Source organism: Engraulis encrasicolus, chromosome 10, assembly GCF_034702125.1.
Source record: "Engraulis encrasicolus isolate BLACKSEA-1 chromosome 10, IST_EnEncr_1.0, whole genome shotgun sequence".
Lineage (NCBI taxonomy): Eukaryota > Metazoa > Chordata > Actinopteri > Clupeiformes > Engraulidae > Engraulis > Engraulis encrasicolus.
Genome location: NC_085866.1, coordinates 47,223,208 through 47,251,005, shown reverse-complemented (window position 1 = coordinate 47,251,005; position 27,798 = coordinate 47,223,208). Strand labels below are relative to the sequence as shown.

At 41.7% G+C, this 27,798-nt stretch overlaps 2 protein-coding genes across 10 annotated transcripts; one reads left to right on the top strand and one right to left on the bottom strand.

The window, feature by feature from the left end:
* The first annotated feature begins 3,163 nt into the window (after positions 1 to 3,163).
* On the top strand, positions 3,164 to 4,093 carry LOC134457473 (odorant receptor 131-2-like). Its single transcript, XM_063209480.1, has one exon. It carries the CDS (start codon positions 3,164 to 3,166, stop codon positions 4,091 to 4,093), a length of 930 nt encoding a protein of 309 aa, XP_063065550.1.
* Positions 4,094 to 5,878: 1,785 nt separating this feature from the next.
* Positions 5,879 to 27,338, bottom strand: LOC134457207 (embryonic polyadenylate-binding protein-like). Of its 9 annotated transcripts, none has more exons than XM_063209085.1 (18): positions 27,208 to 27,338; positions 26,266 to 26,490; positions 25,770 to 25,963; positions 25,564 to 25,679; positions 25,186 to 25,269; positions 24,699 to 24,838; positions 24,343 to 24,437; positions 22,747 to 22,884; positions 22,499 to 22,582; positions 22,073 to 22,168; positions 19,797 to 20,060; positions 19,108 to 19,189; positions 18,439 to 18,561; positions 16,245 to 16,384; positions 15,541 to 15,649; positions 15,132 to 15,262; positions 6,823 to 6,906; positions 5,879 to 6,163 (listed from the first exon to the last, which is right to left on the bottom strand). In XM_063209085.1, exons 1-17 carry the CDS (start codon positions 27,326 to 27,328, stop codon positions 6,847 to 6,849), a joined length of 2,202 nt encoding a protein of 733 aa, XP_063065155.1. In that variant the 5' UTR covers positions 27,329 to 27,338; the 3' UTR covers positions 5,879 to 6,163; positions 6,823 to 6,846. The 9 variants fall into 9 exon arrangements, with proteins under 9 accessions (XP_063065155.1, XP_063065156.1, XP_063065161.1 ...); XM_063209086.1 differs by having other exon boundaries at positions 18,448 to 18,561; XM_063209091.1 differs by having other exon boundaries at positions 26,266 to 26,477.
* Between the last annotated feature and the right edge of the window lie 460 nt (positions 27,339 to 27,798).

The window sequence follows — 27,798 nt, the reverse complement described above, 5'->3', positions numbered from 1 at the left end:
GCAGAAGTATCAATGTTTTGTTCCGAGGCCGTCGGCATGAAAAATGTGAAGAAACACAGCTTTCTAAAAAGTTTGGGGGTTCATACGAAAAATTAAGCAAAAATATCAGAAACAACATATATGGAGCTCGTGGCACAACTCGAAGGGGATCGAAATATCATTTTAATACCGCCATTGGATTACATGCTACGATTTTCGGCTAAAAACGCCGTTGAGGTCCCATGAAATCGGGGGAAGTGACGTCACTTTCGAGCTCTATAGTAGGCTATATAGGTAGCCTAATATTTGTGCTGCCATTTTTGTTTCAGTTTTGTAACGAGGATTATAGCAGCTGAAGACTTGATTTCTTCTAGCCTACGGGAATACTTTTTTAGTTTGGTATAATTACGGACAATGCAAATAACTGTTTTTTGTGACATTCGGACATTTTTGGAGGGAATATAATCGAAAGTCCCGCCGCCTGGTTTATTGTTTTGTGACATGCATGTGGATGAGCTTTATTGAAGTTTCATGTAATATGCCTACTGAGCAGTAAACTGAAATTGATTTGTCATTTTTACAACATGGCATTTTTCTCGGGTGCTATGAGTTATTGTTTTGCACCGAGTAGGAAACGTTTGACGCCATGCCACTCACAGTGACCATATTATTTCTCATCATGTCGGCAAAGGGTAGGGCCTTCAACCATAGCCTATTGTATAGTTTGGTCTTTTTGTAGCCTGTAAGCCAATCCCCTCGTGAAACTATAACGTACTTCACATAAGAGTAATGCCGCGGTTTCAGCACCATGGACAGAGGACGCAAGTCCATGTAGGCGGCAGGCATTACTCCACGGCAAATGCCGTTTTTGGGGGGAAAAAAATATTTAAGTAGGCCTACTAGTAGGCCTACTATTTCTAAGTAGCCTATGTAATGGTCTACTTCGAGACTGTTTTAGATTTGCCTATGAAATGCATTGCTCATGAGAAAGCAAAGGAGAGATAGGCCTAGATATCGCCCCTCTGTCGCAAATCGCAAATTACGCATGGCCACAGACAGCGGAGACCCAGAACAGTTTCATATTCTAGATCAGGGGTGCCCAACCAGTCGATCGCGAGCTACCAGTCGATCTCGAGGGGAGTGGCAGTCGATCGCAAGACATGTAATGTGACGGGGGAAATATTGTCTTTCAAAAGTAGGCTATGTAGCAAACTGCTGGTACTGTAGGCCTATTGGTTAGATAATTAGTCCCACGGTAACACAGAATGAGGGGAAAGCATTAGGAAGTGACCGTCAGGGTATTGCAGTTGATTCATGTGCGCACGCATGTAACATCGGATCAGTAACAGAACATGTGCGCAACGATGCGTTATGACGCGGCGATGTGCGAGAATCTTCATCCAAATCGCTAGTCGCATGTATCATCGCTAACTGCGTTTACATCGCGTGCCGCGTGTAAGGGAAATGTTAGTTGCTGACAGTGACATGTATGGAATTCACTTCAATTTGTGCTGTTTCTTGCTCCAGTTGTGGACAAAACGATTGGACAAACTCACAATAGAAAGCCTTTGCTGTGCTACTGTCCCAGAGAGCTGAAAAAAAAACCTTCATAGAAGAAGTCATTCTTAACAGGGGTGTTAACCAATCCAATGAGTTCTCTCATCTCTCTCTCCCCCCCTCTCTCTCTCTCTCTCATAGTAAAGTGAACTTAACTAGCCTACTTTTTACCCATAACAAATGGTGAATTTCTGAGCCCTTTTTAATTTGTACCACTGAAGGCATGATGCTTCATCATATTTTAGAAATAGGACCTTTGTGCCTACATATGCATTTTATATACCAAATGTTTATCATTTTGAAATTGTTTCAGTTGTTTATGACTTGTGTATGACTGAAATTATCTCTGCATACTATCAGTGCTGCAATTGCTTTGTAAACATAGGCTATTCAACACACTTTAAAAACACACTGAAAAGATACGGCCATAGTAGCCTACTAAAAACATTTTGTGCATAATAATGGTGATTAATAAATGGTGATCTAAAATTTTCACACCGACATCCTTAAATTTGACTTGGTAGACCATCAACTTCAAAAGTAGATCTCGGTTAAAAAAAGGTTGGGCACCCCTGTTCTAGATGAACTGATCGACCCGCTGATCCGTCTTTTTTTATACACTATACACAAACACAGTAATAGACCATTTTCAATAGGCCTAGTCCAAATACAATATAGCTGTCCATTTTCCCAGCGTCTCTACTACAAGCAAAATGGTTGGTAAGCCTACATCCACAAGCGAGAGCTGAGCCAGAACTTTAGTTGGACTCCCTCTATCTACGTCATAGAGGCTCTGCCAGCGAGGAGCCCAATATTTCAGAAGTAGCTGTGAAATGATACATTTTCATAAAAAATATTACAGTTTGGCTTTGTTATAGACTGTGAATTTCACATATATGTTTCAAAACACCTCTCCTGACAACATCCAGTATATATTTAGTTATAAATTTAACCTAAACGTTACCCTTTAAACATCAGTTAAAAAAACAAGAAGATAAAAAGTTAAAAACGAGTTAACTGAACAAACAAACAAAAACATATATTGTGATGGTCGTGTTTCCAAACTGTATGTTATGAGAAACAAGTTATGTGGCAAGAAGGACCATGGAGTATTTATGAGAAAAGATTATTGCATAATAACTTGGAACAGGGTGTATTTATTTACTGCTTGGCCTCACAACAGTTATATTTTTAAGTTCTTTTTGGCCTTGCTTAGCCCAAACATTATATACAAGTAAAAAATGACGCAACGTCTTGAGGACTTTTTCTTGATATGTTTACTACATGAAAAGTAATTGTGTGGGGTCTTGGTGTCTCCTGGGCAGTTTTGTCCCCCTGTATCTTCCAACAGGGGGAAACATTTCTCTGCAGTCAACATCTCACTTCAGGGAATGCTTGTGTTATGTGGTGGATCCCTACCCAATTAACCTTTTTAAAACACACTGCAACCCCTGACTCAAAAGGGCCAATTCAGTGCAACAGCAGAGCAAACCCTTTTCGCAGTCAGCACCAACCCATTTTAACAGAATGCCACGACAAGAGACATGACACTGTTTATTCGCAAAAGCCGTTGTTGACCTGTTCCTCCAAGTGAGGCATCTTGAGGACTACACAAGATCCTGCTGCCATGAACACCACCATCGTTCTGGACAATTTCAGAGACGCGCTCTCCAAAAACCTGACTGTGGTGCTGTGTGGCCTGTTCATCCTCTACGTCAACAGCTCTCTGCTGCGCGTCTACTTCACCGTGCCCTCCTTCGCTCACGAGGCGCGCTACGTGCTCTACATCTTCCTGGTCTTCAACGACATGGTGATGGTGACGCTCAGCGTCCTGCTGCACGTGCTGTCCTACCAGCCTCGCTTCATCAGCGTGGCCCTCTGCTACATCCTGGTATTCCTGAGCGGCACCACTTACCGCAACACACCGCTCATCCTGGCCGGCATGGCCATGGAGCGCTTTGTGGCCGTCTGCCTGCCCCTCCACCACGGCCGGCTCTGCACGGCCAGCAGGGCACGCCGCTTCAACCTCATCGTGTGGTGGGCGAGCAGCATCCCCAGCCTGGCCAACATCATCTTGTCGCTGTGGGAGCGGCACGCGTCGTTCTACACCTCCGTCATCCTCTGCTACCACGTCTCGCTCTACCCCACGGCGGGCCAGAAGGTGATCACCGCGGCGGGCAGCGGCATCTACATGGCGTTCGTGTGGGTGACGTTGGTCTACACGTACACGCATGTGCTCTGCACGGCCCGCGCCGCAAGCTCCAATAGGGGCCAGATCCAGAAGGCTCAGAACACCATCCTCCTGCACGCGGCACAGCTGCTGCTCTGCATGCTGTCCTTTGTCACGCCGGTGATCGAGAACATCGTGCTCAGCATGTTACCCAACTTGCGCAACACAGTTCCCTTTGCCAACTTCTTGACGACAAATCTGCTGCCGCGAATCCTGAGCCCCCTCATTTACGGCGTGAGGGACAAGGCATTCAGGAAACATATGAAGGGCGCGCTTCTCTGCCAAGGCAGGACGCAGAGCACAATGATATTTAACAAAAGGATGTGAGGGGCATATGAAGTCAATGGTTAAAAATGAGGGCATGACTTATTATGTAGGGACAAAGCACCCATGACTGTGCTTGCGAATAGCATGTTGGGCAGTTTTGTTTTATTTCACGTCTCCTTGTATCATATTGTGATCATATTGCAACACATTTTTTTAAAAAGAACTATTTAATCTGTATGCTCAAGGAACTGTGTGAGGTGTTTGAGTATCCATTTATTCTACATCTTGGGTCAACAAAAAAATCATGCCATCTACCGTAACCAATTCAAAATGTTGTACAAACCCCAACTCTGATGAAGTTGTGACACTTTGTAAACTGACTTCACAACTATTTTGAAAATACTATAATTTTTCAAGACATTCTATCCATGGAGAGAAGTGAAGACACACAATGTTTACTGTTAAAAGCATATGTGCCCAAGTGGCTGACAGCAACATGTTTCAAATAGAAGAACATTTCAATATGTATTACACTTCTAACATAAATGTCCATGTATAAGACCATCACAGTGAGGCTGAGACTCAGAATTAAAGATGCAGAGGGAATAATTACTTAGTTATTAAATTAAGTATTTTATTTCCTTTGAATTACCATGATTGTGTGTATATAAGACATATTTTGGTCATTAAAATAATTGTACAGATTCATGAGAGAGATCATGAGACTCTGGCACCCCAACAATTTCAACTAAGCTTAGTGAAAACCTGACCATATTAAGAAGTGTGCATCATGTGTACAAATGATGAAGAGGTTTAACATTCGTCTATGTACATGACATCATTTGAAATAGACACAGAAGACATTGGAAACTGTCCTTCGGCTACAGAAGTCAAAAATGTAATTCTTTTTTAAAATAACAGTCTTCCACATTCTGTGATTCAGTGAAAATGGACCATTGAACTTATTTTATTGCTTAGTTCAAAAGTCGGCATCTATGATGGCATGGGGTGCAGAATAGCATTGGTTAAGCTCTTCTCACTCATAGACTTAAAGATAATGCCAAGCAATGTAATAAGGGTTTTGAACAGCATGAGAAGCCACACGGCCCACATAAGGCCAAATTGCATTCTCAATTATGTTCTACCCGTTAAGCTCCCGAAATCAGGTCAGTGGTTTAGCACCATCATAAGGGCAACCAGGTGATAAAATGTGTTCTACCCATTTAGCTCCCGAATTCGTGTCAGTGGTTTAGCGCCAGCATAAGAACAACCAGGTGATAAAATGGCCGGCTTGTGGTCAAGACCCGTCACATTGTAAGCACTACAGACAGAAAACGTGACGAAACACAAAGCTACCATTTAATCTCTTGAAATCATGTCCAAGACAGGATTTTTTTTTTTTATGTAAAATCATCTCATCAGTTCACGTAATTAACTGTTAACCTTTTCGTTTTTAGTCTTCAACATTTGCTTTCTTAGATTGCCCCCGTTCCAACTCATGAGATTTTTTCATATTCATTTCATATTTTCATAATTTTGCTCAGTTTTGGCTGCTGATATTCTATTCTGTGTTTTTTTTTACTGATCTCCATCAAATGTAAGAATCAGATGTTTTGAAAATTACAGTATTTTATTATTATTCACAATTTATATAGTGTCCCAACTTCAATGGAGTTGGGGTTATGATGCTATGGCTATGTTTGCCTCCCAATGACTGGCTGTATGCAAACAACATACAGAAACACTTTGAATGTGTATAGAGAGCATAATCCCAGTGAACAGCCCTCTTCCTCAATAACAATGAAACAAGTAAGTAAGCAAAACACATTTGCTATAAAGAACACAAACTTTGATATGCCCATATTTTATTCAAGTTCAACAAATAACTTTTTTCCTCATTTTTTTTTTAAACAAAAGTAGAACAAGTAACAAACTGAATCAACATGATGGCAAGTGTACAGCCACATTAATGTCTTTTAACTTGTTTTCTTATATATTTTTTTACATATATATAATTTAGGTAAGGTAATTTTTTTGCTATATTTTTCTTTTCCAATTTTTCTTTAAGATTTTAACATTTTGTGTCCCCCATCTCTGCTTTGACGATAAGGTCTTGTCGTTTTGAGTTTCCTGCAAGAAACATGCCATATGTGCCCATTACTAGACAGTCATATGAGCTCATGTAGGTCTAAAGAGCTTAACAGCATCTGATATGTAGTGCCAAAGACAGAAAATTAAGACTGTAAATGTGTTAGATTAAAATACAGCACATGACCATACCTATACACGACTGCAACACAAGTGCAGCAAGTCACTGAAAACCTGTAGCTAAACCATTTGCTTTAAAGCCTACACATATACAGTACATTAGATTTTGCTATGTCATTTCCTCTTTTAGTTCTAAAGCGGCAATTAAATCCAATTTGGTCACAATGCCACATTCTTAACACATTACGCAATGAAGCGAAACTTGTAACGCCGGGGAAACATAGGCGAATATGGCCAAGCGAAGCGTACTTTGCCATTCATTCATATGAGGGAGGTGAAGGCAAGTGAACAGGAGCAAAGTGAAAATATTCCACCAAGTTTAATATTATGCAAATGAGGAGCGAATTTCGCCTGCAGCGGCCAATCAAATCAACAACATAAATGTTTCATTCTATTTGATTCGCCATGACAACCTAATGACCGCTGAGCTGTCAGAATGGAACACTGAATTTCGCCTCTCTTCGCTTGTTTCGCCTGTACGTGTCCCTGGCGTTGGAGACGGGACAAACAGAAGGCCTAACCTGGTGTCAAGTGGTGTCCTCACTTCACTTGGAAGCCATCTCTTTAGCCTGGTGTGCATGGAGCACAGCTACAGCTTCGTCGACCTGTCAAATAGGTGAATCACATTAGAGGTGAAGTGAATACATTCTTCATTAGAATGGAACACAGCATTTAGGGTACAACAAGACTAAGTTTTTGTAGTGTTGGAAGATTAATATGGCAATATCCTGCCAACTGACGCAGATTCTCCTCTTCAGGGCCCCGTTTCTGGAAAGCATCGTTGCTAAACAGTTAGCAACTTACTATGTTTCCAATGAGAATTTGTATTGCAACCAAGTAAGTTGCTAACTTGGTTTCACTATTGGCTTTCCAGAAACAGGGTCCAGATTTGTTGAAATTTCTCAACAAACCAGCATTTTTATACACAAATAAACTATCTTCATGACAAATTTCCATCGATTAAGCATCAATTATCACAATGACATCATTCATTGGAATAACATGAAAATAACATTAATCTGAGGCTCAACCACCCAAGATGAACAGGGTCAAGAGTGTAGCAACCTTTGCACACATTCATACAAAATTAAACCTGCCAACCAAAAGAGTTTGAGCCTCATACTATACTGGGTCTCTAGTAACCAAAAACACACCATTTAGTGTGCACTGTTGCTCGTCTCCAGAGAGGAGAAATGGATTTGTGCTTGGGCCGAGCACAGAACGATGAAAAAAAACTGCTTTGTGTCTGCACAAAGGGTAATCAAATGTCATCAAAATATGTTCAGTAATTCTACGCTGATCTTAGTTTTGCACTCTCCAAGAAGCGTAAGGCTTTTAACGATGTCAAGTCGGCTCTCTACAAGAAGGGGATCAAGTTTAATCTGAAGATGCCAGCACGCCTTGAAGTGAGACACCGCGGAAAATGGCTGACCTTCGAGACGGTGGCAGAAGCAGAAGCATTCTGCGCACAACTGACTGGGACCAGAGAAGGCTATGCTGAGACCGTCGGGGATGCTGTTGAAGAGGAGGACTAATCCTTCCCCCTTCCGTGGCGAGTTGGTAACGTTTATTTCTTTATTTGCATTCTAGTATGCTGTTGCTGCTACCTAAAGGTTGCTTGGGTGGACATTAAACTGCGCTGTCCTGACTTTTGATGAGGGGATTGATATCCAAGGAAAAAGGACTGTTTTGTTTTTACCCCCCCCTCCTCTACACTGCGCAGCACCATACAGACGTAACCTATGTTTACTGCTTTAAAATGTCAGTTGGATGGACATTGAGCCGTGCCGCGTTGATCTTTGACGAGGGGATTGACATCTGAGAAAAACTTTTTGTGTTTTTTTCCCCTCCCCTCTGCATTGCGCGGCACCACACAGACTTAACCCTTTACTTACTGCTACCTAAATGCCAACTTGAGGGACATTGAACCGTGCTGCTTTGATTTTTGAAGGGGATGATTATACTTTTTTTTTTTGCTTACCCCCCTCTCCTTTATGGAGCAAGGCACCTTTATTTATTTTATTCTTTTTATTTAATTCAATTTGTCTTTCTTTCCTTTTTTCCTTTTTCTTTTTTTTCTCTTAAAAGGAGCAGGTGTATGATGGTAAATTCATGTGAGATGGCATTAATTATGCCTTCAGTTTTGTTTTGTGTGTGTGTTTGTTAAAAAAAAACAAAAAAACAAACAAAAAAAAACAATTACTACTGGACACTAAATAGACCAAATTCTGTTACTTATATTGGAGTTTCACTTAGCATTTAATCTGTGGGAGCTCTTGAGAGCAGTGTTAACATGTTAATGGTGGAAATTTGGAAGTGTTTACAAGGGTGGATCCTGCGCGCTGCCAGAGAGGCAGACAAAGGAGTTTTTGGGGAGTTTAATATGGGGGATAATGACTGGACCTTTTTTCTTTTTTTCTTTTTTATCTACTATACCAAATGTTTCAATGTGAAATCTATTTTTCACCCATTTATAGGGTCAAGTGAAACGGACAATGTACATGCTATAACTGGGACTCATGATCATGTCTATTACTATTACTTTAGTTCTGTAGCCAGCCATGGCTAGCACTGTGAGGAATAATACTTTTGGGGGGTTGGCTACCAGATTTGTATCTTGGAATGTGAAAGGTCTAAATAGTGCTGTTAAAAGGTCTAAAATATTCACTCATCTTCGAGGCTTGAAAACTGATATTGCATTCCTCCAAGAAACGCATTTGAAAAAGCAATGGGTAGGGCAAATTTTCCATTCAAGTTTTGACTCCAAAACGAGAGGAACAGCTATAATAATCCATAAAAGAATTAAATTTACATCTTCTAATTGTGTATCTGATCCACAGGGTCGTTATGTAATAGTTTCTGGACAGCTCTTTGATACTCCAGTTGTGTTGGTGAATCTTTACGCTCCCAACTGGGATGATGAGAGTTTTGTACAAAAACTTATTGGTAAGTTACCTGACTTGACAAAGCATTTTTTGATTCTAGGAGCGGACCTGAACTGTGTTATGAACCCGACCTTGGACAGATCTAACCCCAAAACTAACTCCCTATCTAAAATGGCGAGAGCATTTTTAGATTTCTTCCAACATATTGCATGTGTAGACCCCTGGCGCTGGCTGAATCCTAACAGTAAGACCTTTTCCTTTTTCTCTAACGTACACCATTCATATTCTAGAATTGATTTCTTTTTTATTGATCAAAAACTTCTTAGTTCTGTGTTAAAAATAGAATACTCTGCAATAGTAGAATCTGACCACGCTCCAATTTGTCTAGATCTCTCCTTTCAGAATAATTACACAAGTCGTCCACAGTGGCGCTTTAACACTGCATTGCTTTCAGACGAAAATTTCTGCAGTTTCATTTCAATAGCTATCAATAACTTTTTACTTAACAATGAATCAGAAGATATTTCTCCATCTTTATTATGGGAAACCTTTAAAGCAGTAATTAGGGGGGAAATAATAGCTTACTCAGCATCGAATAATAAAATTAGACAGATGAGAAAACAAGAACTGACCAAAGCAATATTGGAGTTGGACCATAAATATTCTACATCCCCAGATCCATTGCTTTACAAAGAAAGGATTTCTTTACAATCTGAGTATAATTTGTTGTCAACTTCAGAGACGGAACGACAATTACTGAAATCACGTGGGTGGCTCTATGAGCATGGGGAAAAGGCGGGACGACTACTAGCTCACCAACTGAAGTCTAAATCAGCTTTACAGTTTATTTCTGAGATAGAAAATGACTTGGGACAATATACTACAGATCCTAGGAAAATAAATGATACTTTTCAAAAATATTATTCTAATTTGTATAAGTCAGAGTCACTGAAGGACCCATCACTCTTTTGCAAGTTTTTTGATAAGATAGAAGTCCCAACTCTTTCTAGACGTCAGAAAGAGAACTTAGATGAGGACTTGGAACTTGGGGAGATTCTCTCAGCAATTTCTGCTATGCAAAGTGGCAAGGCCCCTGGGCCTGATGGTTTCCCTATAGACTTTTATAAAAAATTCTCTGCTCAGTTGGCCCCCTTATTGTTAGGTATGTTCAATGAATCCCTGGAGCAGGGTAGACTGCCAGAATCTTTGAACGAAGCGACAATCACCCTTCTTTTAAAACCAGGTAGAGACGCTTCCAAATGTGGTTCATATCGTCCTGTGTCATTGTTAAACTCTGATTTTAAAATACTCTCAAAATTGTTAGCAATGCGACTGGATACATCATTGCCATGTTTGATTTCTGAAGATCAGACAGGATTTATTAGAGGTCGGTTTTTATTCTCAAATGTCAGACGTCTACTAAATGTCTTGTATAGCCCTTCATCAGAAAAAGTTCCAGAAGTAGTGGTATCATTAGACGCGGAAAAAGCGTTTGACCGCGTTGAAATGGATTATCTTTTCTTTGTTTTGGAACGGTTTGGTTTTGGGGTAACATTTAGGAAATGGATTAATGTTCTTTATTATGCTCCCAAGGCATCTGTAATCACAAATCAGTTGCGTTCACAGAATTTCACTTTGTCTAGAGGCACAAGGCAAGGTTGCCCACTCAGTCCACTCTTATTTACATTAGCAATTGAACCTCTCTCTATTGTCCTTAAATCTATACACTCAATCCATGGTATACTTAGAGGGGGGTTGGAAAACAGACTGTCCCTATATGCAGATGACATGTTGCTATACATATCTGATCCAGTGACAAGTATAGCTAAGATTGTTTCAGTGCTCCAGTCTTTTGGGCAAATTTCAGGCTATAAACTCAATTTATCCAAAAGTGAATGCTTTCCAGTAAATAAACCAGCCATGGCAATCCCAGATCAATCTTTACCATTTAAGATTTTAAAAAATGGTTTTAAGTACTTAGGCATTAATATCACACCGTCTTTTCAAGATCTTTTTCATAAGAACATTGCCCCACTTGTATCCAAAGTTAAATCTGATCTTCAGAAATGGGATGTCTTGCAGCTGACCCTTGCTGGTAGAGTTAACTGTATCAAAATGAATATTTTGCCTAGATTTTTATTTGTGTTTCAATGTCTCCCTATTTTCCTCTCCAAATCTTTTTTCAGTCAGATAGACAAAATGGTGTCACAATTTATATGGAACAAGCAGAATCCTAGAATTTCTAAGGACTTTCTTCAAAGACAAAGACTAGAAGGTGGTTTAGCCCTGCCTAACCTCAGAAGTTACTATTGGTCAGCTAATATACATAAAATAACATATTGGATGCAATCCCCAGATACTAACTGGTGTGAGCTGGAAAGCAGATCATGTGTGTCAACCTCTTTACCAGCACTGGTCTCCTCTAATATACCTGTTAAAATGAAGCATTATACATCTAATCCTGTGGTCACCTCTACGTTAAAAATATGGAATCAATTTAGAAGGCATATTGACATCAAACACACTCTTCTATCACAGAACCCAATTTGTAACAACCATAACTTCCTGCCAGCGAAATTGGATCAGATGTTTACAGTATGGCATAGGAAAGGTCTACGAACCTTCGGTGACTTCTACGAAAATGAAACATTTTCAAGCTTCAATGACTTGTGTTCAAAATATGAACTCCCACAGACTGATTTATTCCGTTTTTTCCAAGTTCGCAACTATGCTAAGACAGTGTGCCCACAATTCAATGTACTTCCTGAGAAATCACTGTTAGACTCTCTGTTGGAAGTCCCCTTTGGGATGAGAGGATGTACAGCACGGTTATACTCTATCATTATGTCAACAAACAAAGTCAAGATGGAAATTGTTAAAAGTCGCTGGGAAAAAGAGATTGGAATGGTTATTTCAGAGGACGTGTGGGAAGAGGCCTTAAAAAGAGTTAATGGCAGCACATCCTGTGCAAGACTGGGATTAATCCAATTTAAGGTAGTGCATCGTCTCCATTGGAGCAGAGCCAAGATTTCTTCTTTCTACCCACATATGGACAGTAGATGTGTTAGATGTCATGCATGTGTAGCGGACCTGACACATATGTTCTGGTCCTGTCACACACTTACACAATATTGGTCAACGGTCTTCAATGTATTGTCTGAGGTTCTTGAGGTGAGAATAGAACCCTGTGTAATAGTGGCTATATTTGGGGTACCACCGGATGAAGTTGATGCTTGGACTAAAAAACAATGTAACATCATATCTTTTGTTACCCTATTGGCACGCAGGCAAATTTTGTTGAATTGGAAATCAAACACTCCACCGACTGCAGCACGGTGGCTGCAAGATGTGATGATGTTCTTACACTTGGAGAAAATTAAATTCACCATACGAAGGTCTGACAAGTTTTTGTCAGTGTGGGGACCTTTAATCTCATATTTTGATGGACTTGATACACTACCAAAGTAGTATGCCTTAATCAATCACTGTATCTGGTAGTTTTGGTACAACTACATTTATAGTATACAGGAGTAGCCAACTCCGCGCAATGTAAGCTGTAGCCATACATGGCTTTACACTTGATCTGAGTTTTATTTTTATTTTTTCATTTTTATTTTTTATATGAACCTATACTTGTGATTTAACATTGGAATATTGTCTTTTTTTCCCTTATATAACATTTGTACTTTGTTTACTATTTAGGTCCAGTCAGGGTGGGTTGAGGGTGGTGGGTGGGATTATCAGTTCTGTGTTTAAAAAAAAAAGGAAAAAAAAAAAGAAAGAAACAATGTAACTTTTCCTGTATATTTTTTATGCACTTTCAATAAAAACAAGTTTAAAAAAAAAATAAATATGTTCAGTAGCCATGATTCATAAAACTACTTCATAAAACAAACAAAGCAATAACACATGCAAACAGATCAGGGCACGCCCCAAAATGCAGCAAATATAATTCCATGCACATAAGGTGGATGGATCCCCTCGTGTGCACTAAACACAGGGGCTCGATGTCATTGACCATGTATTCAACTCCATGAAATACAAGCCACCTTGTATTTTACCTTTTATTGCATCTATGTCACTCAATCATTTCAGATCAAGGAAATAAAAAGGGTAGATAAGAGATAACTCTGCTCCCCCCCCCCCCTTGATAAATGAAATCTGCAGTTCAAACATGTTTTGTTGACCTATCTGAACGTACATGACCCCGTGTGAAAAAGTAAATGCCCCGTCAACCTAATAACTTGATAACCACCCACAGCAGCAACAATGTTAGTCAAGTTTTGAACTGTATCCAAAGCACTCTCCTTTGAGTCAAGGTAGTTGAAGTATTAAAAACCCTTTATTTTACATCGGGGTAAACATGTTAAAAACGCCGACCGGTTTCAGCCGTCTGGACTTCAACTACCTTGACTCAAAGGAGAGTGCTTTGGATACAGTTCATAAGTCTGTCAAGCCCTAAAAGGAATAACCAGATGCACCCCTTTAACCTGGAGAAAAGACTATAGAGCGCTCGCTATTTTTTCCTCTTGCAATGTTAGTCAAGTGTTCACAAGAACTGGCAAACAGTCTTTCACGCCGCTGTAGAAAAGTTGGCTCTACATGTGAGCACGTGGTTGAATAGATGCGTCAGTAACGGGGTCAATGAGGTTTTAGTAGTAGCACACGTCAGGGTGGTGCAACCACAGCTAATGGCACCATTGTATGGATTAAAAAAAGTAAACATTTTCAATTTAGATTACCTAAGAAGCATATGCACCATCATACAAAAAAAACCCTCATTGACACAACATGTGTGAGTGCAGCATGGTAAAGTCGTGTTGGCTCAAGTGACTAGATGTGTCGATGGCAACATGTGAGAGCGAAGCGCGGCCAAGCTTAAAGGATTTGTCCGGAGTTGGAACAACTTTGCCTGATTTTTGCATGTTTGGGATGAAATACAGTCACTCTAGAGCAGTGCTTCCCAAACTTTTTCACATGGCGTACCCCTTGGAGCACTTCATGTCCATCCGCAAAGCTGTGGAGCTCTGCATCCAGTTGAAGAGGGTGCGTGACAGGAGCTCTTGTGACTGAAATCCTGGTTAATGTGAGTCGTCTGCTACACATAGCCTGTGTCTGCGTTTAGTTTTCAGGCTTGTCAAAAGCAACACAAATAAAAGCAGAGGGAGGGGTCGCTTTCGAAAGTAGGCATAGCTGTTTTTTTTTGTTGTTCTCCCGCGCCGTCAGCCGGCGTTAATATTGACGGCTGATGATCAGCAATCAATGTAACGTGGATGGACTTCACAGATTTCCTCAATACACTCCTTTGAGTGCTATAGCATTGTTGTGAAGGGTGCTTGCCGAATAATGCCATTATATTTTATATAATAGAAATTATATTAATGTTGGTGCTCTTGTGCATATAAGAGACGATGAGATTGTTATTTATTTAACACCACGTCGCCTGCTGAGCCACAGCTGATGATGCGACGCACTCGGCAATCTATCTTTTGTGGACTTTTGTCTCAAAAAGTTGGCTTGACCGTAACGGTAGATATTGTCAAGGTACTGGCTTCACAAAACACATTCTGCAGACCTTTCAAGAATACACGAAGGGCTTTGGACACTTCGGTTTGTGTGTGGATATCCCCAACATATTACGATGTAAGTGTGACGTCGTTTTGAGCTGTGCAAGACTTTAAAATGTTGTGTTTTTTAAATGTGTGTAACCGCCGAGATATGATGCCCCCACTCTATCATATTGCATAGCTGATATGGCTAACAAGGCTAACGTGATATTATCAAACTTTCTCGAAATGCATCCTTTTGCCTTGATTTTGCTCTGAGTGACTGTATTTCATCCCAAACCTGCAAAAATGTGGCAAACTTGTTTCAACTCCGGATAAATCCTTTAACTGCACTGGCTCCAGATGTATTGTGTATTTGTGTGTGTGTGTGTGTGTTACCTTGGCGTGCAGGGACTCCGGAGACTCCAGCATGTGCAGCAGTTCAGAGTTGTCAATCTCCAGCAGCATGCCTGTGATCTTGCCGGCCAGGCTGGAGTGCAGTGCGTAGATCAGCGGGTACAGGCGCTCACCTGCACTTACACACAAACACACGCACGCACGAACGCACACACACACACAAAGACATTTGGGAAATTGGATCTCACTGCATTACAACCGGAGTAGACGCTCACATGCACATACCAACATGCACTCACACACTAAAGACGTTTAGGAGAAGACCTTTGTGAAATTGGACCCCACTGCATTATAAATGGAGTACACCATCTCACACAGATATATGGGCACAGAACACACAGACTTTGCCCCTCTTGCTCTCTCTCTCACATACACACACACACACACTTACCCAGCAGCTGCTTCTGCTCCATGAGGGGGGCTGCGGCCAGCATAGAGGCCGTCAGAGGCTCCTGGCCCCTCACATGCACCGCGGGCTCCATCACTGGCTGGCTCTGGACCTACGTTAAACACACAACAAACAAGCATTCAGACACAGCAACCTGGCCACCTGGCCAATGCTAGATTCACAAGAGTGTTTGGCGCCCCTCTGCAATGGCACGAAAGACTACAGGCGGACAGACAGGGTCACTGCAATTCCTTGTCAAACACCCGCCGAGGGGTCGGGGTGGGGTGGTGGTGAAAGAAATCAGGCAGCCACAATCAAAAAGCAAATTAAGTTGGACTAATAATTCAGCGAAACAAACACTTTCCAAGTACCTGCCACAACCACTTAGAGCTGTAGCTAGTAATCACAGCTGAGTCGCTCACAAATGCCTGTAAAATGCACTCACTGGCGTTTCATGATTTACATGTGTAGACCAACATTGCCTTATCGCTTCACTAAAAAGGGGTAAGGAACAATGTCCAGAGGCTTCTTGAGCATATGTATAGAAACACTTCTCAATTTGGAGTCAAATCATGCATCTCATCAAGTCAACTGCATTCAACTCTTTTGCTCGGGCACTTTGCTGATAGCCAGGTGACTTTTGCTAATGAGAAACATTAACATGAGATATTTGACATGCTACTCTCCTTCTATTCTGCTGGATGTACCTGCTGGTTGACGGGGGGTGGGGGCGGGGGGATGACTGGCTGCACGTTGCGGACCCCGCTGGAGTACTTGTACTGGCTGACCCCTCGACTCATGCCACCGGGGACCGCTCGCCTCCCCACCGTCTGTGTGCCAATGTGGGCTGCCAAGAATGCCAAACAAAAGAATTCTTTTATCATCATAGGTCATCATAGATTCATTCATATGCCCCCGCTGACCAATGGGGTCTGGCCAGAGCTGTTGGGATTTGGTTCTTTCCTATTTCAAATTTGTCAATTTGAAACTGCCACATAATACTGCCCTACAAAACAAGAACGCAGTAACTCTGAAAACTGCAAACTGAGAAAAAAAGTTTCCTCTATGGCGCGACAACTGCAGGGGTGATAGTGAAACAAAATCCTGAGCCTGAACTTTTCCCCCTGCTTTAACGACGACGACAAGATATTGCATAGTGACGTAACGTAGGCCTATTTTGACACATTATTCAAACCTGATAGTAGAAGAAAACCCTGAACCTGTAACACTTTCTGAGATAAGAATAACCTAATGGCTAATTATTATCAATGTTTTTTATTTTTGCAAACTCTGTCAAGCCTGAAATCAGGCATGGAGCCTGAACACTATCAGCCCTGCAACTGTGTTGTCGGTAAAGTGGTGGTAACACTTCCTGGTAATACTTCACAAAAAAAAACAGAAAAAACAACATTTATGTGTCTTTTTGGCACAAAAAAACAGAGTTACTGCGTTCTTGGCTGGCATTACTGCCAGAAAATGGAGTTACTGCAGGAATTACTGCGTATTTGGCTAGTATTACTGTCTACTCCCAAACCATTCCCATTGGAAAGTGCAGCAGTAACTCACCGACTTACTGCGTTTTTGTTTTGCACGACGTAACCTTTAATCCAACACCGCAGTAACTTTTTTTGGGTCATTTTTGCACTTTCAAAATGATTTTTCTCTTAAACGGGACGGTGTTGGACCACCATTTTTGACACAAGACAAATGAGGTAGTTTAAAGCCCATTTCCGATATATATATTTTTTCGACCATTTTGAGTTACTGCGTTCTTGTTTTGCACGGCTGCATAGTGCTCTGAGCACACTACAATTGCCACGTTTACGTCAAGCTTTTCATTCTGAATTAAAAATTACGTATTAAATAGCTCGGAATTAAAGTCATTCTCTAAAAGGCAAATAAAGCAGCATTTTATGGTCAACTGTACATAATCCTTTAGGATGTAATCTTGGTCAGATTTCAAGTTTTGTTGTCTACTCTGTGTTGTGTTAGGGGTTTCTTATTTACCAATGAACTGTTTTTTTTGTGTGTATGTGTGTTTTGTTGTGTTTTTTTTGTCATTTAGTTAGTTATTAATTGTTGTCTGTCTCTATTTTATATTTTTTGTGTATGATCAAGAAAAGATGTCTTTCTTTTCTTCTTTTATATATACGTAGCCCTGTTTTTGTCTGTTTTAGTGTGTGTTTCCCCAAGAAAAGAAGTTTATCTTTTCTTCGTTTTATATGTTGTTTTGTATGTTGACGTCTTGTTTGTGATGCTTTCTGTGTGGACCCCAGGAAGAGTAGCTGATATGTTTATCAGCTAATGGGGTGCCTAATAAAATATAAAAAAAAATATCAATTCTCTCTCGAATTTACATGACACGCTTTCATTTAATTCCGAATAAACATCTGGGGATCAGAAAGCATTTCAATTGGACAGCGGATGCACGCTGGGTCAGAGCCATCTGCACTGGGTCTGCGTCACTGCTTCTTGAGTCACCAAAGGAAAAAAAAAAAGTCACCCACTTAATTCGGAATAAAGTTTAACTTCGAATTGTTAATTGTTGAGTCTTCAAAGTGGAATCAAGTTTTGTTCTGTATTCATTGAGTTGATTCAGAATTAAATGTCCCATGTAAACCAGACCAAAGAGTTCTGAGTTTGAAACCATTGTTAATTTTGGGTTCATAATCATTTCCATGTGTTAAAATATTGTTTTTACGTATATTTCAAACTGTTTCAAACCGAGTGGTATTCTCTTTACAGAGTGTTAGATAGAAAATAGAAATGCACTGAAAGTGAAATGAGTTTGCAGTGTGTGAGGAAAAGGTTTAAATACACCACTATGATAACCAAAGATCACCAGTCACCACCACACCACCACCACCACCACACCACCACACACCACACACCACCACTTACAGCACATACCCATCCTGAGCATGGTGTGTTTGGCCTCGCGTGGGACCTGGGTGGTGGCCTGCTGGACACCGCTGATGGGGCCGGGCATCCTGCGGGCCGGCATGTACTGAGCCGAGTACATGGCTAACGCAGCCAAGTTAGTAGACAAACACCGGTTAGATAGAAACACTGCAGTATAACATGGTTCCCAAAATGAAATGGACCACAGCCTCAGAACCCCTCCCCTCTCCACTACACTCCACTCCTCCACCCTTAAGGGCTGTCCACATCAGAGTGGAAAGAAAACTTGCGGAAAATGCGGGAAGCGGAAAAAGCGTCCCATCATCCACGACTCCGAGCCCAGTTTGGGAAATGTGCTGGAGCTGATGTCACGGTCAAGTCAGTTTCTGATTGGCCAACCCCTCTCTTTCGCTCATTTGTGCACAGAGTAATTAGAATACATGTGTTTGGCTGACAGTTGGCTGCGAACATTCGTGTGGAAATTCTGCTCTGGTGTGGACAGGCCTTTATGCTGTTACTCAGACATTGATCCACACATTTACAGACTGACAGTAAAAACTACACAGAAAAATAGTAGGAGTTAGTCTGACAGACAACAGGGCAAACACGGAGGGACATGAATATGCAGTGACACAGTGGAGGTTGGTATGACAGAGGGGTTGCACTCACGCTGTGGTCTTGGACCCTGGCTGCTCCATCTTGGGCCAAAGCGAACACCGGAGCCACCACTGTAGGAACCACGGCCTGCGGGCTAGAATAAAGCAAGACTTCAGCCTGTTATTTACATGCACAACTATCATTTGCATTACCGCAAGTTGGCCTTTAAAATAAGCAGAGAAAATAAAAAACAATCATTTACCACAAACTAAGGAGAAAATGTTTAAATGTCCACAAAAATGTATGTGCAATCTACACTCGCTTATACAATCTTAGACACAGAATCATAGGCAAATCCACAAACTTGGATACTTAATACAACACACTGAACCTCTAATTGCTTCAGGTAGAAAGTTGGCAGCCTCAACCACCAGTGTGCAAATGAGTAAATGTGAGGCATACATTATACGTTTCATGTGCTCAGAGTGGGAAAACCACTATGGTTAATAGAGTCAATTCAGAATCACCAATCAAAGGCAATACTGAGAGAGATACACAAACATATATTTTTTTCCACCAATTAATTTCCCGCACTGGCTCGGAATCAGTGCCAAATCTTGAACCAGTTCTTTATTGGTTTTATACAAATGAATCAAGCCTAGGCCCTGGAAAACGTATTCCAACTCAGAACTGGCACGAGCACTAGCCTAGGATCTGCACCTGGTTCATCCAGGTGGAAATGGGAGAACGGCGACACACACCTGTGTCATGGTGGGCAGGTAGAAGGGTGGCTGCTGGTAGTTGGAGACCAGGGTGCCGGGCATGGTGCGCACGGTGGCCAGCCGCTGCATGTACTGGTTGGTGAGGATGGCCTTACGCTCCTCCTTGCGCTGGGCGAGTGCCACGTACAGCGGCTTGGTGCTGATGATGCGCCCGTTCATCTCGGTCACAGCGCGCGTGGCCTCCTCGGGAGAGGTGAAGCACACAAAGCCAAAGCCCTTGCTGTGGCCCGTGTCAGTCATCACCTGGGGACAGGAGACAGGAAGGGTCTATGGGCGCACATAGGCTCAATTCGAAACGGGAGGCAGTGACTCGATGACTCTCCACCTATCTGATCAGTGACCTGTTTATGTAGGAGAAGTTAGCTGATGAGGCAGCCGTTACGAACGGCACTAACGAGTGCGCTGCCTTGCGCATTTGATGTTACGGCGATTCTATGGCGGGAGTTACGTTCATCACGTTAGCGCTTAGCTTACGCATGCTATTTGAACGGTGAATGATCGTCAGACGGCGGAATCGTAAAATAGGCCATAAATAGATCTAGCGACAGCATATTTAGATACTACAATGTTGATTTATCCGTTCGATTTCAATATCTACATACATAAGTGTCAGAATAAAGAGTATGATAAGGTAGTAGCTTGGGTAGTAGCCATGTTTGTTTTTCAGGTTTCCGGTTGAGAGGGAGGTGGCGCACAGCATGTTGGGTACCAAGGCAGCGAAGTCAGCATCTGATGCTGACCTCAAATATCCCCGTTACGCCCACAAATGCAGTCAACTGCCGAGGGAGGAAATAAAGCAATTTTTCGTTTCGATCCACACTTCATGACTCGATGTCCAGTTAGCTCACTGGAAGGACAGCTGCCTTCCCTGTTTCGAATTGAGCCACAGGCTCCGACAGCACTGCGGAGCACTTTCGCTTCCGACATAATTCGGACCCCCAAAACCAATTTCACACGAATATAGTCACACACATTGATAGTCAATGAGCGGCGCCTACAAAATAGAACTTATCTCTAATCGCTATTGGACATCTGCGAATGTCCGGACATCTGCGCCAGTGTGCGGGGTTCTACTGAAAACGATGGAATGAAACTTTTGCGGAACAGTGCTCAGCACTTTGTCGGAGCCGATGTGTGGAAGCCCTATTTCAGGGGTGGGGAACCATTTTCATTTAAGGGGCCACTTCAAATTCCTCCAAGGGCCGTACTATGAACACAAACCAGGATTTCCCCCTCCACCTTAGGCCTATATTGAAGGCAACCACCTTTACAAGAGACTCCACTTTCTCTAAGTCCCCTGAAATATAACAATTGTATTGCGAATGTTATTTCAAAGATTCCTTTACAAAACAGGTCATATTTCATGTGAAGCTGCATAAGATTAAAATGATATTGGGGGCCGGAATAAGATAAGGTAAATAAGGTAAACAAGGGCCCAAGACATAGGTTCCCCACCCCTGGTGTATTTCAATATCTTATCTCCCGTCGTCTCCTTGCGCTTGAAGCCTTGCGATGCAAGGCAAGACGTCATTGAAAAGCACAATTCAAATGTCCTTTGCAATCGGGATGCTGAATGGGGGAAAATCCCGCAAAAGTTGTTGTTTCTCCATGGAGGCGGGGCATCAGCAAAACACGAATCCACTACCACAAGGTGAGGTAAGATAATGAGATGGACCCGAAGAGTGAGGAAATAGCTCACCCTTCCAATTAACCAAAGGGAAAAAACTCCCACAGACAGACATTTTCGCTTTTATTTTATTCGTATTCATTTTTGGTCTTTGGACCTCAGGCCTAACAAGTCCATTATCAGGTCTAAAAACACAAAAACATTGTGAATGGCGACTTTGCAGTTTTTTGTTTTTTTCATTTCCAACGCTCCTGCCAGCTGAAGTGTGGGGAAAAAAAGTTTCAAGTTGTAATTCTCCAAAGGGAGCCATGCTACCAGTGTGTTTTTTTAACCCATTAAACCAAAAATCAAAACAGAATAAACTCAGCAACACCACAGCTTTATAACTTTATATTACACTTGATTGATGAACATTTAATGTTTGGTTTGTTAGTTTAGTCGTCTCCAAACAGACTGCAGCATTGTACAGTTGTATATGTTCCAAAAAACCATTGCCCTCCGCAATTTGAAGAAAAGTTGAAATGCCTAATTATTAACATTCACCATTCAGCAAACTGAATTCTGCAAATAACAATGAATGTAATGAGGAACACCTTGTGCCACAGATGGAAACAGAAGGGTGAAGTACCTTAGCGCTGGTGATGGTGCCATAGGGAGCAAACTCCTTCCTTAGCTTCTCATCATTGATGGTGTCATCCAGGTTCTTCACGTAGAGATTAACTCCCTAAAAACAACACAGGTTCAGCAAGGGCAGGAGAGAGGAGGAGTTAAGAACATTAACATAAAGTATGTTAATGTTAGACAATTAACATAAACTAATATGTTATTTATGGCCATCATTACAACAGTGCTTTCCACATTCACTTTAACAATTCAAAATATCTAAACTAATGTAACGCTTAATCCCCCCCCCCCCCAACACACTCACAAATGCAAACAGGAATCTTAAATAAACTTCATATCATATTCTGTATTAGTCCTTCCATTGATTGAAAAATGCAATGAGGCCCTGTCGTAGCCTAACGGTAGGGCACTGGGTTACTAAGCTGGCGACCTGGGTACGAGTCCGGCCCGGGTCTTTTGCCGATCCTTCCCTGTCTCTCTTTCCACACTCATTTCCTGTCTCTCCTCCACTGTCCTGTCAAAAATAGAAGGCATAAAAGCCCTAAAAAATGTAAGAAAAAGAAAAATGCAACGAGAGAGAGAGAGAGAGAGAGAGAGAGAGAGAGAGAGAGAGAGAGAGAGAGAGAGAGAGAGAGCCAGCCAGCCAGCCAGCCTCTGTGTGTGTGCGTGTGTCATCACCTGGTAGCGCTGGATGCGGTCCATCTTGATCTGCTCAAACTTGCGCTTGAGCTCCCCCTGTCGCTCCAGCCTCTTCTGAGCGCGCCCCACATACAGGACCTTGCCATTCAGCTCCTTCCCATTCATAGCCTCCACGGCCTGCACAAAACACATTCATCACCAGTTTAGTTCACCCATCGCATTATCTAATCCAGTGGTTCCCTATTTTTCCCCCTGCTGTTGGATCATACAATACCCCTCCCCCCTCCCAATCATTCCAAATGCCAAACATTTTTTGTCCTTAAATGTTCTTCAATATCAATGTGAGAAATCACACAAAAGGCAAATACAATTATTAACCTTACACATGAATACTATTACTAACAATGTACGGAATGGATACATTGTGAAAACACCTATGCAAAGTTTCATGCAAACATTCCCTTCTCTCGAGGACCACCCTGCAGTACCTCCATGACCCACCTAGGGGTCCTGACCTCCAGTTATCTAATCCAGTGGTTCCCAACCTTTTTCTTAAGGGACCCATGTTTTTACTATTGTAAGCTTTGGTGACCCAACCACGCGAGCGCCCGCACGAGAGGGAGTCACAAGATGCCCTCCGTTTCCTGCGAAAACTTATTTTAGTTATTTTATTCCTCAATTTGTCTTTGGTCAAATATAGAATAAATGTTTAATGTAGCACTTACAATTTGTTGCGTCTATGCATTTATTAGCTAAATGCTTTGTCTTTTATTCAACATGGGCTATATATATTTAAAACGAAACCCCTTAAAATCAAGAGGGCTCCGCGACCCCCTGTGGATCTTTGGCGACCCATAAGGGGGGTCCCGACCCATAGGTTGGAAACCAGTTATCTAATCCAACACTTTTCGTTAAAATGTCATACAGTCAACCATATTTTGATGTCTAATGTTTTCATTGACTAATGTTATCATTTCTTGTTGAAAACGACACAGGCCTGGACAGAGTTGCATGCTGCATGTTGCTACAACATGCGCTTCATGTACTTGATGTGAACCGAGCCTGAAGGGACACATCCTACCGCTGCACCGCGGCCAAAGTGGCTACACGTCAGACTTGAGACTTCTCTTGTGTAGTCAAAATTCTGAGATACAGCATATGTCTGAGTAAGGCGGGGTGGGTCAGAAAATAGTTGTGAGTTGTGATCAATCCATTAGTCCATTTTTTTTTGTAAACTTCCTAGGCCTGAAGAGCAGAACGAAATGGGTGGAGACTTGGGCAGTCCATTCTTACACCTGTAAACGTCAGTTACTGCCCACCCATGGATTTTGCTGTTTGTTAAACAAATTAATTAAATGCTCCCTCGTGTATATAACAAATTAATTTCCTTAAAATTATTAAACCCTTTCAAAAAACAAGGGGGCTTCACAGTCTCCTCCATGGATGTTTGGCCCTTATGGGGTCCCGTCGATCAGGTTGGGAACCACTGTTCTACATCATCACAAGCTCTGATGTGTCAAAAAGTCCCGGTAAATTCTGGTGCAACCCTCGGGAAACATGTTCACACACTTCACCATGCCAAACACCAAGACAAACAGGATATAAAATAAGAGCCTGTATGGAATAGATCTATACCTTCTGAGCGTCCTCGTGATTCTCATAATTCACAAAGCCGAAGCCACGGGAGTGACCCCGCTCATCACGCATCACCCGAACACTCAGCGTCCTTCCTGTAAAATACGTGCAGCAGTCAATTGCAGCCTTTTTAAATTTTAAATAGCACACTTTTTAAATTATAGAAAGTGCTTAGAGTAGAAGTACACACACTTACTTTGTACATGTTAATTTCATTATATTTACTTTTTAACTTCATAGATAACTTCCTAATATCAATAATGCCATGAGGTTGCCAAACGTTGTTTTACATATGTACTGTTTAATCATATTCATTTATCTTAATTTCTTTAGCACGCCAAGAATCTTGATCTTACCAAACTCTGAAAAGATATTCTTAAGCTGCTCATCATCATACTGTTCACCAAAGTTCTTGATGTAAACGTTGGTGAAGACCATGGCCTTGGCGCCGCACTCTGCCTCTCGCTCTTTGCGGGATTTAAAATGGCCCACGAAACTGTACATATAGCCAAGGCAGCACAATAAATAAACATGACAAACGTTATGTCTGTTAAGATTGTAATCCAAGTCACTTTTTAAAATGCAACTGGAATTCTTAACACTTGGGGTGAACTCTTTCATTTTTTTTACAACTAAACTCTCTGACTTTCAACAGCTAAAAGCATGCAAAATTCATCCAAGTACCGTAGTAGCACACAAAACATACGCAGAACATCATCATGCATGTCACCTTGACGTGGTTACCATTTCAGTCCAGAGTCATGTATTTGTTTACCTTACCAAGTTCCCTCTTAAACATGCTTCATGAGAGGCCCATAAGAACACTTCCTACTGTTCACTGACCTAAAAGGCGATATCCGACAATTTTTCCAAATGGACGGGAGCTTTCGCTTTGCACCTGACTCCATTTCTTTCCCTGCCTTTTGTCTGAACATACAAAATATAAACAAAAACAATTCACAAAAACTATGGTTATTTTTAACGATAATACAGCTGTATGTGGAGTCTTCTTTCCTTGCAGAATGCTTCCTTATCTTGAAAAGAAACATACATCACAGCGCATCTTTATTTAGACTTCAAAAAGAATGGCATTCCCTTTGTTACGTCTATTTTCAGCTTAGCACAATTGTGTCACATCACAGTCTTTCACTTGGATTAAGCACTGACAGAAACAATGCATGTGCCACGGGGCATGGTGTGTTGTGGCTTAGGGACACTTACACTTTTCGATCGTTCAGCAGCATGCCATTCATGGTCTCAATGGCACGGTTTGCAGCCTCTTGCGTCTCAAAGTGCACAAAGCCATAGCCTTTGGAGCCATGTTCATCGCAAACGACCTGTAATTACCAAAATAAGCTCTTGAGCTGCTTCTTAGACAGGTTTTCCCAGAGGGTGTTTTTCTGAAACTTTCACGAGTTCAACATTACCTTGCAGGACAGAATATTTCCGAATGTGGAGAAGGTGTCATACAGTGCCTTGTTGTCAATCGACTCATCCATGTTCTTGATGAAGATATTGCCGACACCGGACTTCCTCAGGCCTGGATCACGCTGAGACCACATGATCCTCATTGGACGCCCCTTCAGAACCTCATAGTTCATTGTGTCCAAGGCACACTCCGCTAAATAAAAACAGACAAGCATGTGATATTCCAGCATGGATTTTGCTACCCAATTGTTTTAGGTAATTGGTGGATTTTGGTCATTCCCTTAAGCCATATTGAGGTAGATGTCCTGCTCTCATGGGCACATCAGTCATGGACCACAAATTCTCCTTGATAGCTAATGGCAAGGGTTTGATCAGGGTCTGCAACCCTCTGACCCAAAGACCGACTCCTTTACCATTAGAACACTGCTGCTATTAAAGAAGAAAAAAAACACCCCAATTCTAGAGAAGTCAATCTTTGTGTTGAAAAGAGCTCACCATCGGCTGGCTGCTGAAAGTTGATGTAAGCATATCCCAAAGACCTGCGAGTAATGACATCACGACACACACGGATGGACATGATTGGCCCAGCAGGTGAAAACTTCTGATAGAGCATGGCCTCGGTGACATCAGGATGGAGGTCCCCCACGTACAAGGAGGCCAGAGGGTAAGCTGGTCCAGTGTTCATGGCCGTAACTCTTGAGTAGGCCCTAGAAGAGAGGTCTAAATGTAGATTTGCATAATGATACAGATGAAGATCCATACTTTATTTACAACTGGCCAATACAAAAGACACAACAGTCATTACGAACAATTAAGCAGTATTGTGGCAAGGCACTGTGGGCTCTTTCCATCAAGTTCATTTTAGCTGGACAGCCTGGCTAATAATTGTCTTCTCTCCGTCAACAGGTAGCAGCTAGTGTGTTCATCTGGGTGCTCACAAATTCTCTGACAAAATCCGGTCCTCTCAAATTAGATTATCAAATAAAATGCACCCATGCTAGTTACACATAACTTATGAAATCCTAACACTAATGATAACACAATGTATTAAAACAAATAACATGACATTCCAGGCCGATGAACTGTTCGCTTCAGTAATGAAAACTTTTAGCGAAGAGATTAGCCTAACTCAAAACATAACACATGGCAACAAAACTATATAACAATGCGATGTGAATGTGAACCGATGCAGTTGTTTCATATTTTAGGAGTTTGATTGAGTTTTGAAACTATGAACAAACATTATTTACATCTGTGTTTTTAGAATATGGCGAGAGCTTTCTGGTGAGTGAAATCGAGTTTCAAGTTGCTTCTCACAAGCTAGGAGCTACAATCGCGCGTCCACCTCAGCAAGAGAATCCCTGACTGACACAGGAGATGAGTCGACGGCAATAACTTAAATAAATTCAGTTATTACTTTACTCTTACATTACTCACCTCCTTCAACTGTTATACTCAAGAGCACTATGTCCCTGCTCACTTTCAGAAAGACTGCCTGGTAAATGTATTGTTTAAATTTAATTATTGCCGAGAGGACCACGCATTTTCCTCCGCGCATGTGTGTTCTAATTGAACTCACCTCTTATTTATGACCTCAGCTGGTTTGAGGCTTCCGCGTGAAAAAGTAGTTCCGTGCGAGATTACAGAATGTGCTCCAGTACATCAGAACATTGATACCTTTTCCACTACTTTTTCGTTTCTGCGTTTCATTTCCTCCTTTAAAACACAGAAATAAAAAAAAAGATTCTCTATCCAGTAGGCATAGTTGTTGCGTCCACTACAGACTATTTTGTCAACAGAAACCCCAAGGTAAAGTGGACTGACTCAATGAGAGGAAATTCATACCTTTTAAGTGTCAAACGACATAAAATATCATTTCTTGAGAGCGACATTCACGTGGTGAAAGTGACCACCAGGCAGACTCCTAGCACCTGAATTCGTGCAGGCCTGCTAGAACCCACGTAGGCCTACCACCTACCCACCACGTTTCGCCTTACGTCATCTTCATAAGGGCAAAAATGGCAAACT

Excerpts from the sequence above, each read along its gene's own strand:
- LOC134457473 (XM_063209480.1), top strand. The coding sequence starts at position 3,164 with ATGAACACCACCATCGTTCTGGACAATTTCAGAGACGCGCTCTCCAAA.
- LOC134457207 (XM_063209085.1), bottom strand. The coding sequence starts at position 27,328 with ATGCGCGGAGGAAAATGCGTGGTCCTCTCGGCAATAATTAAATTTAAA. Across the intron at positions 22,169-22,498 it reads CGGGCCGGACTCGTACCCAG|GGAGTTAATCTCTACGTGAA; the intron begins GTCGCCAGCTTA and ends TGTTGTTTTTAG. Across the intron at positions 18,562-19,107 it reads CCAGGGTCCAAGACCACAGC|CCATGTACTCGGCTCAGTAC; the intron begins GTGAGTGCAACC and ends TGGCTGCGTTAG.